Source organism: Enhydra lutris, unplaced genomic scaffold (genome assembly GCF_002288905.1).
Source record: "Enhydra lutris kenyoni isolate GAN:26980312 unplaced genomic scaffold, ASM228890v2 scaffoldscaffold18, whole genome shotgun sequence".
Classification (NCBI taxonomy): domain Eukaryota; kingdom Metazoa; phylum Chordata; class Mammalia; order Carnivora; family Mustelidae; genus Enhydra; species Enhydra lutris.
This window is the reverse complement of record NW_019154102.1, coordinates 21772911-21787718: the sequence shown is the minus strand read 5'-3', so window position 1 is coordinate 21787718 and position 14808 is coordinate 21772911. Positions and strand designations below refer to the sequence as shown.

General features: G+C 51.7%; 1 protein-coding gene across 15 annotated transcripts in view; it reads right to left on the bottom strand.

The window, feature by feature from the left end:
• The window catches only part of LOC111147978 (dysferlin), a 212479-nt gene that overhangs the window by 151822 nt on the left and 45849 nt on the right, over positions 1 to 14808 (bottom strand). For 8 of the 15 annotated variants that reach the window (XM_022504299.1, XM_022504304.1, XM_022504303.1 and 5 more), the window contains exons 4-6: positions 11776 to 11881; positions 2579 to 2693; positions 708 to 919 (exon numbers count right to left, since the gene is read on the bottom strand). In XM_022504299.1, the coding sequence (XP_022360007.1) occupies positions 708 to 919; positions 2579 to 2693; positions 11776 to 11881 (433 nt within the window). Of the gene's footprint in view, positions 1 to 707; positions 920 to 1280; positions 1374 to 2578; positions 2694 to 11775; positions 11882 to 14808 lie in introns of all 15 variants that reach the window. The other 7 variants (XM_022504296.1, XM_022504295.1, XM_022504300.1 and 4 more) reach the window with 1 other exon arrangement.

Sequence of the window (14808 nt, the reverse complement as noted above, 5' to 3'; positions counted from 1 at the left end):
TTGTGGCACTTGGTAAAGAGCTAAGTTTCCTGTCTTTAACTTTAAAAGTAGTTCTGAAGAGCTCAGTATCACTAAATGCAACTATATCAACATAGGAAATTTCGTAGAAAAGAAAAAGAATAAGCAAAGGACCAAAATTAAAATGCAAATAAAACGGGATAGGTTTTTGGATTAAAATATGCCCGAGGGTTCATAGTAACGGTTTATTCTGTGAAGAGCTTGATCACGCTCAAATTCTACACGGCCTTCGGAAGAATCCATGGGTATAAGGAAGGACATGGATCAAGAGAGAAAACAAAGAGCCAGACAGAGCTTCCTTGTCTGGGGATCTTGTTAAAATGCAGATTCTGATTCAGCAGGGCTGGCGGTCTGCGTTTCCATCCAGCTTCCAGGTGCTGCTCCTGCTGCTGGCCCAAGGACCACACTATGAGAAGCCAAAAGCTAGCTAGCCTGATAAAGCCTTGTTGGAATGCACGTAACAAATGTAAAGATGGGCTGGATCTCTCCAGCGCTCCCCCCAACCTTTCCTGTAAAGCACAAAACCAGGGGCCTGTGTTCTGAGGCCACAATGTGTGACCTCCTCATTCTGCATCTGCTGGGGACCGGGGGAACCACAGACTCCTGACTAGAAGAGCTCTTAGGACCTGCTCCAGGCTGGACAGACAGTACTAAAAGAGGAGACTGCGGTCAGAGAGTCAGCCCATTACCTGGAAGTCCTGCGGTTTGTCCGACAGCAGCTTTCTGGGAGTGGGAGCACTTCTTTTCCTCTTGCTCCCGGGGTGGTAGGGAGGCGGATGAGAAGGTGGCTTCCTTGGGGTGGTGGGTGCCCCGGGGCCTGGGGCACCGCTCTGATCCAGCGATGGCTCTGCCTCATCTCCCGTGAGCCCCTGGTCCTCGGTGTCCTCCTCTCCCCCTGTGTCTGGGCAGAGAGGCTACTAATAAGGGCTGGTCCCTCTGGCCTGGTGCTTGGGACCCTACCCAGCCAATGGAGGAGCCAAAGGGCTTGGGCACGAAGACCCACCACCCACCTCCCCTCCTGTCAGTGAGTCAGGATGGATGAGGGAGAAAGAGGAGCTTCCAACAGCTGAGATGTGAAGGTGGTCAGTCCAGTTAGTCAACAGGAAGGAAAGAAATGGCCCTAGCCCTCCCCACCATGTCCTATGGGATCAGCGCCTCTGACCACCTTGTCCCAGGTCCCACTTTGGTGAGCTGACAGATGGCAACAGTGAGCTGTTACAGGTGGTAGGATCAGGATCAGGAGAGCCTGACCCGGGTCTCACCCGTGGGGGCCAGCCACTTCTTTCCAGAGTTTCTCGTGTCCACGGTGCTGTCACTGAGCAGGGACCAAGTCTCAGCCCGGCTCTGTCCCCCACCTGGCATAGGGGCAGGGTACAGCCCCAGGAGGCGAGGAAGGAGCTGGGTGAGGGGAGCCAACCTAGGGCATCCCCACCCCCCAAGCTTGCTCTCCCTGGCTACCCAAGCCTGGCACAAAATTCAGAAATTGTTCCCATGTCTGCTGAAGACTGTCCCTTCTCACCACCTTCCAGGCAGGACTGGGGATTTGTGACCTTTGGGAGCTTTCCCTGCATAGCCAGAACCCTAACTCAGTCGGACCCACCTCCAAGGTGGTTCCAGAGCACTCGGGCCCTTCACCCCCCATTCTGTCACCAGGAGCACCCCTTCTTTCTGCCCACCACCCACCCTCCCCAGGAACCTACGCCCCAGTCCGGATTGCTCTCCTCATCTCCAAGCTCTGACGGCGTGGAGCTCCAACAACGTAGCTGGACAGGGCAGGCTCAGGGCACACCCCTAGCAGAGGCTGCTAGGGTTTGAAGGCCGTGTTTGCCTCTGGCTCCCTTCACCCAGAGAGAACCTGCAGACTCTTTCCCATGGCCAAGTCCCCACCTGGCCCATCTGTGCAGCTTTCTGCACATTCCAGCAGGCCGGACCACATGGAGGCCTCACCAGCCTCACAACGGCAAGCCCAGCACCCTGGCGGGATCCTTCTGTGACAAGGCCAGCAGAGGCAAGTGAAGAGAACTGAGACAACCCTGGAACTTGCTAACTCAGTCTGCTCATTTCACAAATGATAAACGACAGGCCCAGAGAGGGAGCGTGGCCGGCCCAAAGTCACACAGCTACTTGGTGCCAAAGTCAAGAAAGGAAGCCATGTCCCTTGGCATCTGCCCAGGGCTCTTTCAAGGCACACCCAGTTGTATTGTTACAACACCATGGCCAAAGGCCTAGGAAGTCCCAGATCAGGGAAGCATTCACCTCTGGGGTATCTCCTGGGGCAGATCCCATCCCAGCAAAGGTGTGCCGTCCCACCCAGCTCCCAGCTGCCCAGTGCGGAGCAGCAGCCCAGGCACAGCCCCTCCCCAGGAGGGCTTCCTCACACCGATCCTAGTGGCACTTTCCCTGTGTGGCAGACGGCCGCTCTCAGGACCTCCCACCCACTGGTGTCCTCTCTTCTATGGACCCTGGCAGCCCCCGAAGGCTCACGCTGGCCTCCTGCCCCCAGGCTCCCACACTGCTGTCAGGCTTCTCCCCAGGGGCCCTGCCAGGATGGGCTCCTCACCAGCCATCATATCCATGTTGGGCAGAGTGGGCGAGGGTTCCAGAGATGCAGAGGGCGGGAACAGGGGCACAGCTCCAGGGAGTGGTGTGTAGGACACCTGTAGTACCAGCGAGGCCTGGAAGAGATGAGGGCGGGAGGGCAGCAGGTTAGCGCACTGGCCTCGGACCACCGCCGGCCAGCATCCTTTCTATTCCTTTTACCGCTTCGCCAAGGAAGATGGCATGGATGGGAGTCAGGTTTGCAGGAGGCTGGAGCAAAGCCACCCCAGGGGCCCATCAGCATGGGCAAGTGGCCTAAAGCACAGAATCCAGAGTCAGCTTCTGCCACCTAGAAGCTGTGCGATCTTGGTCAAATTCCAGAACCTCGCTGTGCCTTGCTTCCCTCATCTGTAAAATGAGCATACTAACAGCGATCGTACCTTCCTTGTAGGGTCAAATGGCAATGAAAGTGGACAGTGGACAGAGTACATCATAAGCTTCTATAAATGAATCAGCCATTCAGCCTCCCCTGCAGGATTTTTCAACCCTCAGCCTAGGCCCATCTTCAGGACAAAGGCCGCTTGGCCACTCCTGCTTAGCTGAGGGCCCTCCCCTGTTTCCCCACAGGCAGCTCGGCCTTACTCTGCTGAGGCCCCAGCTAGCTCGGGGAGTCTCAGGGTGCTGCTCACCTTTCTGCGCCCTCTTCCCTCCCAGCAACACCCCTGTCCCCCCCATCTCAACTTCAGCTGTTCCAGCTTTGACCAGCTGAGGGGAGAGTGACTAGTCACCCCACTCTCACGGGCCAGGAAAGCCTGCCCTGTGTTTTCATCCCACTGACACACTGCCCTCCTTACCCCAACAAGACCTGTACTGCTCAAAGGGCCCCAGAACCTGAGAAATCAGCCTCAGCAGGCTCTCCAGTCTTACAGCTCCTAGGCCAGTGGGGGGCTGGCCCCAGCCTTCCCTGGTACTGTAGGTCCAGCAGGCCTCCTGGAGCAGTCTTTTTATGGATCAAAATAATAAGTGCTCTATTTAAGGAAATTTAGAGAGTACAGAAATCTTAAAGAAAAATAATAATGTGGGTGGCTCAGTGGGTTAAGCATCTGACTCCTGATTTCTGCTCAGGTCATGATCTCATGGGTCAGGATCTCATGGGTCTTGAGATAAGCTCTGCATGGGGGGCTGGGGGAGGAGCGAGGGTCGATGCTCAGCGGGGAGTCTGCTTGAGATTATCTCCCTCTTCCCCTCCTCCCATTCGTGCTCCCTCTCTCTCTCTCTCAAATAAATAAATCTTTAAAAAAAAAAAAAAAGAAAGAAAAAAGGAAAGAAAATACAAGAGAAAACAAATTTCCATAATTCCACCTTTATTCACATTTTGATCTAATTCTCCCCAATCTTTTTAATCAAACACTGTACAGCCCTGCTGTATAGACAATGCTTTTCTATTTTACTTGCATTAGACAGTAAGCATTTCCCAGGCTTTGACAAATCCTTTATAAACATAATTGTTAATAATGCATAATAGCCTCTGAGCAGCTCAGCATAATTCACTAGACATCTCTACTGAGTAATATCAGGGATTCAGGAAACTCCTGGGGCAAATCCTGGTCATCAGACAAAAAAGGCCCACAGGTACTGGATGGCCCCGGTCTGAGGCTTGAACCCCCAGACTGGGGTGTGGGCAGGGGCAGCCAGGCTAAGGCAGGGCAGGACCTGCGGAAGGGTGGGGCTCACAACGCCAAGGAAGGAAGACAGCGCCAGCTCAGCCTCCCATGAGACCCAGGGAGAGGCCAGGAAGGCAATGAGACCCTTTCTGTCCTGGAACCAAGGCTCTGCCTTCATGCCTGCCATGCAGGTTTCACTACCTGAGCAGGCAGCTAGCTATGCACCCTAAGCTCCTGCAGCCCAAAGAGGAAAGAACAGCTTCTGGGGCCCCTCCCAGGTCCCCAGATCTGCTCATCGCCACCCCTGAATCCTGGAGATTCCACTCAGCAGGTCTGGGGTAGACCTGGGCATTTGTATTTTCAACAACCGTCCTGGGGTTTCCCCCCACTTCATCAAAAGGCAAGTTGGGCTCTTTGGAAAAATAACTAAGTCTAGGGCTTGGCCAGGGAAGATAGATGACCCTGGGACATTTCTGTGCCAGAAAGCAAGGAAATACCCAAAGAATGATAGAAACATGTCCAAAGGACACACAAACCTATTTTCACAGACTCCCACTGGCCAAATCTGGGAGAATTTAAATATGAAAATAAATACAGAGACAGACTAAAACATTGAATAAAATTTCTGAACCCAGAAATAAATAGGACCGAAGAAAGCTTTTCCTTACAGTGAAATACCAACAAATGAACACAGAAAAATATAATTGGCTTAGGACATCACCATCTGACAACCATCAAAACAAGAATTAATTCAACCAAGGAAACAAGAATGGCTGTGAAAACAGCCAGGTAAAAGTTGGATGAGGAACAGAGTATTTAGAGTCACAAAGTACCTCCCCCCACAATTCTTACCTATTAGAAAAGAGAAGGAACTGGTGATCAGTGGAGAATGCCAGCAAAGGCAACATTAATCAAATGCTCAAGGTTAAGAGCACAGTCATCCAGATACAATGAGAGCAACATCTGTTCGCTGTGTTCTCCTCCTGCCAAAGACACCCAGGCTAAATCAAATTGCAAGGAAACCTCAGACAGACCCAAACCAGGAGACATTCTACAGGAGAACTGGCCTATATTCCCCAAAGCATCAAGGTCCCAAGGTTGTAAAAGTCAAAGAAAGACTGAGGAATTCTCCCAGATGGAAGGAGGCTGAAGGCAAACAACTAACACAACAAACAATCCTGAATTAGATCTTTTTGCTACAAAGCACACTGCCGGAAAAAACTGAGGAACTTGAATGGTAATCTGTGGTTTGGATGGCAGTGCGGTACCAAGACTCATTCCTTCAGTCTCTGAAGGCTGTAGGTTCCCTAGAAAAAAGTCCTTAATCGGAGAAAACACACACTAAATTCAGGGTGATGGGCCAGGAGGTTGGCAACTTAGTCTCAGAGGGTTTAGAACAAAATACTCCTTGTATTATTCTCGCAACTTCCAAAACTTAAATTATTTTCAAATAAAAAGTTAAAAACTGAGAAAGCTGCTTCTGCTGTAATCATAGGAATCTCACTCAAATAAAGCGCCAGCCCGTTCATGATCATTCCCACACTCCAGAAGCAGTGTGAGGCCAAGTGCCAAATGAAAATAGGGTCCCTTGTCAAAACTGTATTAGGAATGTCAAGATGGCAGAGAATTAAACCAAGTGAGGAACCAACTGCCCATGAGGTTGGCCCTCTGTGGGCTGATTGCTTGGCTCAGCCTGAGCTGGGCAGATATCTGGAAGGTTGGACTGCGCCCCACCTGACATACCTGGCCTGAACCATTCATTCATTCATTCATTTGCTTCTTCATTCCCTGCACATATATGGAGCACCTGCTACGGGCTGAGGCTTGAAGATACTGGGATATTTCCATGAACAAAGCGAAAGCTCCCGCCCCTAGGGAGCGCACATCTTGGCAGAGGAGACAGACGATAAATAATAAATGAAACAGATAACTTAACTTACAAAGTATGATGGAAAGAAAAGTTAACCAGAGCAAGTGGGAGCAGGGGAGCAGGAGGAGCTGCGGTGTTAAATCGAGTGGTCTGAGTGGACCCCACCAAGGTGAGGAGAGAGAACCCAAACTGTGAAGGGTCACAGCTGGGCTGCCTTTCGGCCCCACCCACCCCATTCTTCTAACCTTTGGTGCCTGAGGACCAGATCCCCTTAGAGAACACACCTTCTTATCCAGCCCCTCCACACCCTCGGGGACTTTGCCCACCATCTCTGTGCTCAGTGCAGAGGTGGACCTGCAGGAGAATGACTGCTGCCCTCCACACTCAGGGGCCAGCACCTTAGCCTGGGGGCTCAGGAGCAGCCCTACCACCGGAGAAGCAGGAAGGAGCAACAGCCCTAGAATCTGAAGACCACCCAGGCTGTCCTTCCCAGGGTTTCCTGAGTATCAGCTACCCCCACACTGAGAGCCCCACACCAAACTCCCAAAGAAATGGCAACACCCTGGTGGGTCCAGGCCCTTGGATGAGACTTCCGGCCCGGAGACAGCTCCATCTCTTACTTCCCCCATCAGACAGCCACAGGGACGTCCCTGGCAGTTTCAGGCTCTGGGGACCACTGCTTCAGGACCACATCTTTGGGACCACAGGTGATTAATACTAGAGGCCTTTAGCTCTACAGGGAATCTCTAGGGGGGACCTGTCTATGCAACCTACCCAGGGTCAGGACCTGCCACCTTCACCATGATGTCAGACCAGTGCCCGTACCCTTCTCCAGACATAACCAGAGCTGAGATTTTCTTGCCATGCGATGTCTGTGAGCTCCATGCTCTCCCAAACCACATGACTGTGGCCTAGGGTCCCTCTGAGGTGGTCCACATCAAGGTCCCCCACCTGATAACTCTGCTCCTCAAGTCCCCAGCCCTGGCCCCACTGTGCAGTCATCCTGTCCCAAGACCATTATCTGTCAATCATGTGTCCACCAGGACACGGCGCCCTGGAGCAGGGAACCTGTCACCCATGTCTGCCATCTTGGGGTCCACAGTCAACAATAACACAGAACTCTGGAGGGTCCGGTCTGGCCACCGGGCTAGGAGGGCCTAGGAAACCAAAGACAAAGACAGGGGACAACCTCATCAGTTCCTTCTAACAGGCTTTGCAGCCAAGCTCTGGGGTCATTTGCCCACCATGCTCTGCCCCATTGCTTACTGTCTGTGTCCTCAGCTACAGCTCTCTGACACTGAGCCTAGCATGACCAAACCCCAGACCAGCCCCTTCCCCCCTCCCTTGACAGACACCGAGTGAGTGGACAGGAAAGCCTCATATGCATCTGATTCTTCTTTATTACCTGGCCCCAGACAACACCAAGAAGCTGGAGGAAGGTGAGATGTGGCCCTGAGCTGAGGGAGGGGTGGTTGTCAGCACCTGACAACCCCCATGAGAGAAACTCAGGGATTCACCAGAGTTCTGGGTCTGCCCTCCTCCAGTCCCTGCTCCCAACACACAGGGCCCTGCTGGCTCTCCATTCCCACACCACTGGGGTTCCTGTCTTCTTGTGACCCAGTAGGTCTCACTTCTTCTGATCTGCCTCTGGCTGTTAGGACTGAGGTCATACCGACAGTCTGCATGGTGTCCACACCCTCACGAGCAAGCTGCTCTTCAAATACATTTGGGAGTATGTGGCTTCTCTCCTCCATGGGTGCCCAGCACCCCCTCAGGCCTGGAGCCTCCCCCAGGACAGGGATAGTGTTGTCCCCTTCAGTCTAGAATCTGTCTGATAGATTTGGCATCTTCTCATGGCACACAGCTCTGAAGGGATGTGGGGGAGAATGCTGAGTGCCAGGCCCATGATGTCCACAGGCCAGCCTACAGCAGGACTCCCACAGCATGGCTGCCTCCAGCCATCTTCCTCCTCTTGGTCCTTCCAGGGTTTTCCAAGGATCCCACAGGCCCTGTCCTCACTCCCATCACCCTTTCAGCAGGTTGCTTTGACGGTCTGAGCTAAACTCAGCTGGGTACTTCTGGCATACTCTGCCCATGGGGTCCAGCCCAGAAGTTGGCCTCAGTGAACAGCCAATGAGAATCCTGGGCTTCGGACAGAGCTCTCTGACCCTTCTGAGCATGACCTCCATTCTCTGTGCTTCTCACACAGGGCAGCCAGCCCCAGGTCACAGGTGGGAAGCCCCAGCTCAGGGGGTCTTGGGAGCGGGCGCTGCTCTGTGACTCAGTGTTATCACAGGCACTAGAAGATGGACCCAGACACTCTCCACAGGCTGGAGCTGTATCCTGGCCTCACCTTCCCCAGGCTGTGTGCAGCCAGGGGCTCAGCCAAGCAGGGCTTAGACCTCCTCTCCCATCCCTCCTTTCTGGCTTTTATACCCCCTTCTGGGAGACACGGTCTGTGAAGGACTGGCAATCTCCGCACACAGGCAAGCATCCCAGCCGAGAAAGAAGAAAGCAGCAGGTTCCCAGCTGGTGAGCACAAAGCACAGAGTGTGGAAACAGGAAGAAGAAGAAGGGTGAGGGATTCAGGGAGAGTCACCAACCTGGCTCAGCCCCCTGCCGCCTGCCAGGCTAGACCAGGTATGAAAAGATGTGTCTCGGGGACTGGACTCTGATCTTGGAGGGGAGCCCAAGTGCAGGAGAACTTATAAGAAACACCAGGCATGGATGCCCAGAGGGCAAGAGTGGAGGGATGTTTGAGCATCTCAGCCAGAAGCTAGAAACCCTGACTGGGAGCATTGGGGGCTGTGATTTAATGATTTCTAAGAAACACATATTTGGTCATTCAGGTGACCAAACTGTTTCTCAGAAATACTGGGTCTTCAGAGCCATAAAGGTAAAATGGGTGTCTTGTTATTAATGAAGGTGACTTTTGGACCCCATGCAAGTGTAGGAGCTGGTTGACAAGAGGACCAACCCTATGCTTAGAGGGTTGGAACTTTCAGTCCTATCGCCCCAGCCTCTGGGGAAGAAAGTGGGGCTGGAGGTTGCATCAGCCAATGGCCAATGACTTAGTCAATCATGACTGTAATGAAGCCTCCATTAAAAATTCCAATTTTTTGGTCTCTTTTTTCAGAGTTTCCATGCTGAGGGAACTAGAATGTTTCTGTGTGCCACCAAACAGGGCCCCAAACTCCACAAGGACAGAAGTTCCTTTGTTCAGGACCTTGCCTTATGGATCTCTTCATCTGGCTGTTGATGCACATGCTTTGTGATGCCTTTTAACAAACTGGTAAATGTTAGTGTTTCTCAGATCCCTGACTCAAAGTATCTCCCTCACCAGCTACCTACAGTTCCTCCGGTGTTCTATACCTTTATGGAAAGCTGTGGTCTTCTTCAGGATCCAGAAGTACCTGGAGTCGTTCTTGACTCTAGGGATGTGGTACTATGATTTATAATTACAGATGTGTGTGTCTATATATATATTTAGTCATTGTCCCTGTTCAAGGCACAGAGCTCCTTTTAGGAATTCCTTGGACTTTCCTAAATGATAACAGCCATCAGGGTGTCTTTTGTTGTGCTAATGAATTGACTTGAGCAATCCCCTAAGGATGGCATCTGGTTGCTAGTGGAGCCAACCCTATGTGGTTAGAAAGCTGGAGAACTTTCATCCCCCCACCACCTCCAGGGAGGGTGATCCATTGTCAATGAAGCCTCCATAAAACCCCAAAGGACAGGGATTGGAGAGCTTCCAGGTTGGATCATAACTGGCGATCTGGTAACTACAATGTTTTTCTGAGTTCTGCAAGTCGCTCTAGCAAGTTAATCAAACCCAAGGAGGGGGTCATAGGAACGACCTATCTAGAGCTGGTTGGTCAGGAAAGCTCAGGGTGGCAAAGGATTTGGAAGAGGAGGACTTGGGACTGGCAAAGGATTGGGAAGGGGAGGCCTTGTAGGACTGAGCCCTTAACCCAGAGCTGTCCCTGGACAGAGAGTGTCAGAATTGACTTGAATTATTGGACTTGGACACCCAGCTGGAGTCAGAGAGTTGCCTGGTGGGGTGGGGGGAATGGAAATTGGCTCTAGAACCCTTAAACTGCATGAGTAGACTGGAGAGCTCAGGAGGAGGACAAGGGGGAGGACAAGGAGGATGCAGAAGGTGATGGAGACAAGTTCAGTGATACTGGAGGAGGTCACTGAGAGGACACGCCCACCAGCAGACCCTCGGTAAACCCAAGTTCCTCACCCCCTCCACTCTCCACGCAGTGTAAGTTCTGCTTGCCCTCCTTGCTCCCAGATGCCACTCCAGGCAGAGTCTTGAGCTAGTGACGTGGTATTGAGACTATCCAGATGGTATACAGGACTGAACCCAGTTAAGACCTCTATAGAAACTTCTAAGATTTGGTAGATGGGTGCGAGATCCACTCCTCTCGCTGCCACCCCAGACACGCCTCACAGATAAGTCCCCTGGCTTACTAACCCTGCCGCCTGCCAGACTAGAGCGGCTTGCCTCCTTCTTGGGTCTCTCTCTGCCTTCCATGTAAGGGGACTGGTTCCCGATTTCACCTGGGAAGCCCCTAAAGAGGTTACACACCTATAAGTGATCACCACACTAAACCAGAATGTTCTGCCAGCCATCAAGAGGAAGTTCCAGCATCAGAAAGGCAGTGGAGCAGGAGTCCATTCAAGTCGCTCCCACCCCTGAGAGTTTAAGAGATATGCCACCCTCCTATTTGTCCCTCTTTGGACATGGAGTCATTGTGTGACTTCATTCAATCACTCTCTTTCTCTAGCTCTCAGTGCCCAGTAGTGGTTCCTTTTAGAGTTCTGCCAGATTTGCCACTTCCTGACTCACCAAGCCAGCCAATGTTCCCTACCCTCTCTCTCTCTCTCTCTCTCTCTCACACACACACACACACACTCAAAGAGAACTCAGCCCAGAATCCCCAAGACCCCACTAGGAGGAAGTATTTCCAAATGGATAGTCCCCCAAGGCCTCCTGGGGGTGGAGCTGACCCAGAGGGAAGGTCAGGAATTCTACTGACCAGGAAGAAAGAACGCTGCAGGGTATATTTAGCTCCCTAAAAATAACGGGAAGCCAGAGACGTGGGCTGGGAATTGTCTGTGAGGACTGGAAGAGCACTGGAAAGGTTGGGGGAGGGGCAGGAAGGACGATGGAGGAAAGGAAGAGGGTCTGACAGGTTCTGGTGGGCAGGGAAGGGGGATGTCTGTCTCCCTTCCCTTGTGATCTGAGACCCAGATGACTCAGATATTCCAGATCTGGAGATGGGGGCTGGGAGGTTAGGGAGGGTTACCAAGGAGATTGGGGGAGCCATCACCAAAGCTGCCCAGGAAGTCTGGGAAGTCATCAAGTTTCAAGTAAAGAACCAATCCCAGGAGGTGACGGTTCCTCCCTTCAGGGCAGGAGGGGATCCAGGGGCAGGCCAAGCTGGTATGAGGCAAGGCTGACTTGAGTTCCACAGAAGGGGCCAGGGCTCCCTCCTGTCCCCTTCCTGTCCCTTCCATGCCACTTCCCCTTCCCGGCACTCTGAGCTCTGGCCGGGGGAGTGGGGTGGGGGGGCAGGTCTGGTTGCTGGCAGCTGGACTCTGGAATACCACTAGCATCAGAGAGGCAAGACCTCAGACCAGACACAGGCCTGATCCAAAGGCCTGGTGGGCACTTACCCCCGTGGGCTGCTTCTTGGTGTCCAGCAGGGGGGCATTGAAGCTGGCAGACAGGCTGGGGGTAGCGAGGACCTCCCGGAGTGGGACTTGGGCCTCTCCCAAGAACCTAAGCAGAGAGAAAAGTAGAATGTTGAGAACTAGCCTACCGTGCCTGGCTCTTCCTCCAACATACCACCCCCTCACCACCATCTCACCACATAAACAAAACACCCTGCAGACAAAGCTGATCCACCTCAAACACCATAGTCCCCTAGGACGCCTCACGGCTCCCTAGCACCCTGCAGACAAAGCTGATCCACCTCAAACACCATAGTCCCCTAGGACCCCTCACGGCTCCCTAGCACCCTGCCCCTGGGCATCCCACGTGTCATCCCTTGAGGGCCAGGCCCCCCTCCCTGCACAAGGATGAGAGACACCTTCCCTTCGCCCAAGGCCAGCTTTCTGCCTCTCCCCAGAGGCCCAGCCCCACCACCCCTGTCCTCCTGGATACTCCCACAGAAGGGCTGCCTTGCCCATCAGACCTCAGCCATCCACAGGTCAGTGTCTCCTGGAAGCAGGGGGACCCCACCACCACACCTGTTCATACATCACCACCCACACTTGCAGCTGGAAGCTGGAAGCTGCAGTAACTCTGACCCACATCCACACAGGCCGTCTGTCCCGGCTGCCCAGGGCTCCGCCAGCAATGGTCATCAATGAAAAACAGTCTTTCCTGTCTTCAGGGACAGGGAGAAAAGCAAATTGGGTCAGGGCAGCCATGCCCACTCCACAGTGAGGCTGGGACTGTCACAGCATACACGCATAAGGCAGCATCTCTGACTGAGGGTGGGGAGCCCCATAAATGCATGGGCTCCTAGGGAAGAGTAGGTCGCTGAGGGACAAGCAGCTAAGGGACGCTCCAAAGGGTGCCAAGGAAAAGGTCTGTGTCCCCTCTGCTAAGAAACGGGCAAACTTGCGTTCAGCAGCTCTGCAGCGGGCGGGGGGAAATCATGGGCAGGCAGTGGCCCGTGTCAGTCAGAGCTGTCGCCTGATGTCTGCAACACACTTCTGTGTGCTTCCTGCATACAACTGTCAGGGTGTGAACGATCGAAAGCCACTGGAGTGCTCTCCTCTTCTGCTTCTTGATGTTTTTTTTTCCCTGATGAATAAATAGCATGCCTATTATTTATATCCTTTTTCTAGTGTTTATAACGACTGCCTTGAACATAGGTTTTATGAAGTTTTATTGAAATACAAATTCAATCTTGACCTAAAGAGCTGATTTTTTAAAAACAATTTATTTATTTGAAAGAGAGAGAGAGAGTTGTGAGGGTTAAGGGACAGAGGGAGAGGGAGAGGTCATCTTAAGCAGGTTCCACATCGAGCATGGAGCCCAATGTAGAGCATGATTTCATGACCCCAAGGTCACGACCTGAGCAAAAACCATGAGTCAAAGCCACACAGGTGCCCCTTAACAGCTGATTTTTCACCCTGGCTGCTCTCAATGAGATGTCACCTCGCCTTCATTAGGATGGCTGCTATCCAAAAAAATAGAAAACAACAGAAGTTGGTGAGGATGTGGAGAAATAGGCACCCTTGCGCTTGGTTGATGGGCACGGAAAAAAAAGAGTATGCAAAAATGGATCAAACCATATAATCTAGCAATTCCACTTCTGGGTATATACTCGAAAGAACTGAACCCAGGGACTCGAAGAGATATTTGTACACCCACGTTCATACAGCATTATTCAAATCACCAAAAAATGAAAGTAACCCAAGAATCTACCAACGGATGAATGGATAAATAAACAAAGGAATGGATAAATGAAAGGCAATAAAATATTAAAGTAAAATTAATCAATTAAAATAAATTAAATATAAACATGCATACCATGAAATATCACTTAGCCTTAAAAAAGAAAGAAGTTCTGACACCTGCCACCACATGGATGAACCTTGGAGCCATGATGTTGAGTGAAATCAGACAGACTCAAAAAGACGAATACTGGCGGCGCCTGGGTGGCTCAGTGGGTTAAAGCCTCTGCCTTCAGCTCAGGTCATGATCCCAGGGTCCTGGGATTGAGCCCCACATTGGGCTTTCTGCTCGGCAGGGAGCCTGCTTCCCTTCCTCTCTCTCTGCCTGCCTCTCTGCCTACTTGTGGTCTCTGTCTGTCAAATAAATAAATAAAATCTTTGAAAAAAAAAAAAAGATGGATACCATATGATCGCTCGTAAATGAGGTTCCTAGAATAAGCCAGCCCATGAAGAAAGAAAGTAAAACAGAGGTTACTGGGGGCTGGGGGTAGGGGAAAAGGGGAGTTATTATTTAGTGGGTACAGAGCTTCAGTTTGGGAAGATGAAAAAGTTCTGGGGATGGACGGTGGTGATGGTTGGCCAGCAGTGTGAATGTGCTTGATGCCACCGAGCTGTGCACTTAGAATACTTAAAATTGTAAGTTCTGTTATCTATATTTTACCACAATAAAAATGAATAATAATGAATAGCCTCACAATAATAATGAATAGCTTCCTGTTACTTATTAATTAATTATTAATAACCACTCACTAATACTAGTTGAGCTCCATTCTTCTTGGAACCAGTGGACTCTTGGTCACCTGAGAGGTTTCCTTGCTAGCAAGGCAGTAACCTGGTTTGTTCTGAATTTTGTAACATTTCTCTAACATTTCTTCCAAGAAAGGGCTAACGCAAGAGACGTTCACTCACATTCATTCCTCGTGATGCTAGAAAATTCCACGTTTTCTAGAATTCGGACAGGTGTGTGCTATACTCCTTTGCAGCATGGAGCAGGCTCGTAGCACAGCTTACAAAAGCAGGGGCTCCTGGAGGGTCTCCGTCCAGGGCCAGCGTGGGGGAAGGCACCTGTGTGTTGACTGAACTGTCCTCAATGTCACCAGGGAGATCCCAAGACCTGACCTTTATTGCTCACTTGTTTGTACCCACCGACTTCTGTCCCATATTTTTCTACTAGCTCTTCTTTCCAGCTTGTCTCTTCACTCAGGAAAAAAGACCCCCCTTGGCATAGCATCCCGCGAC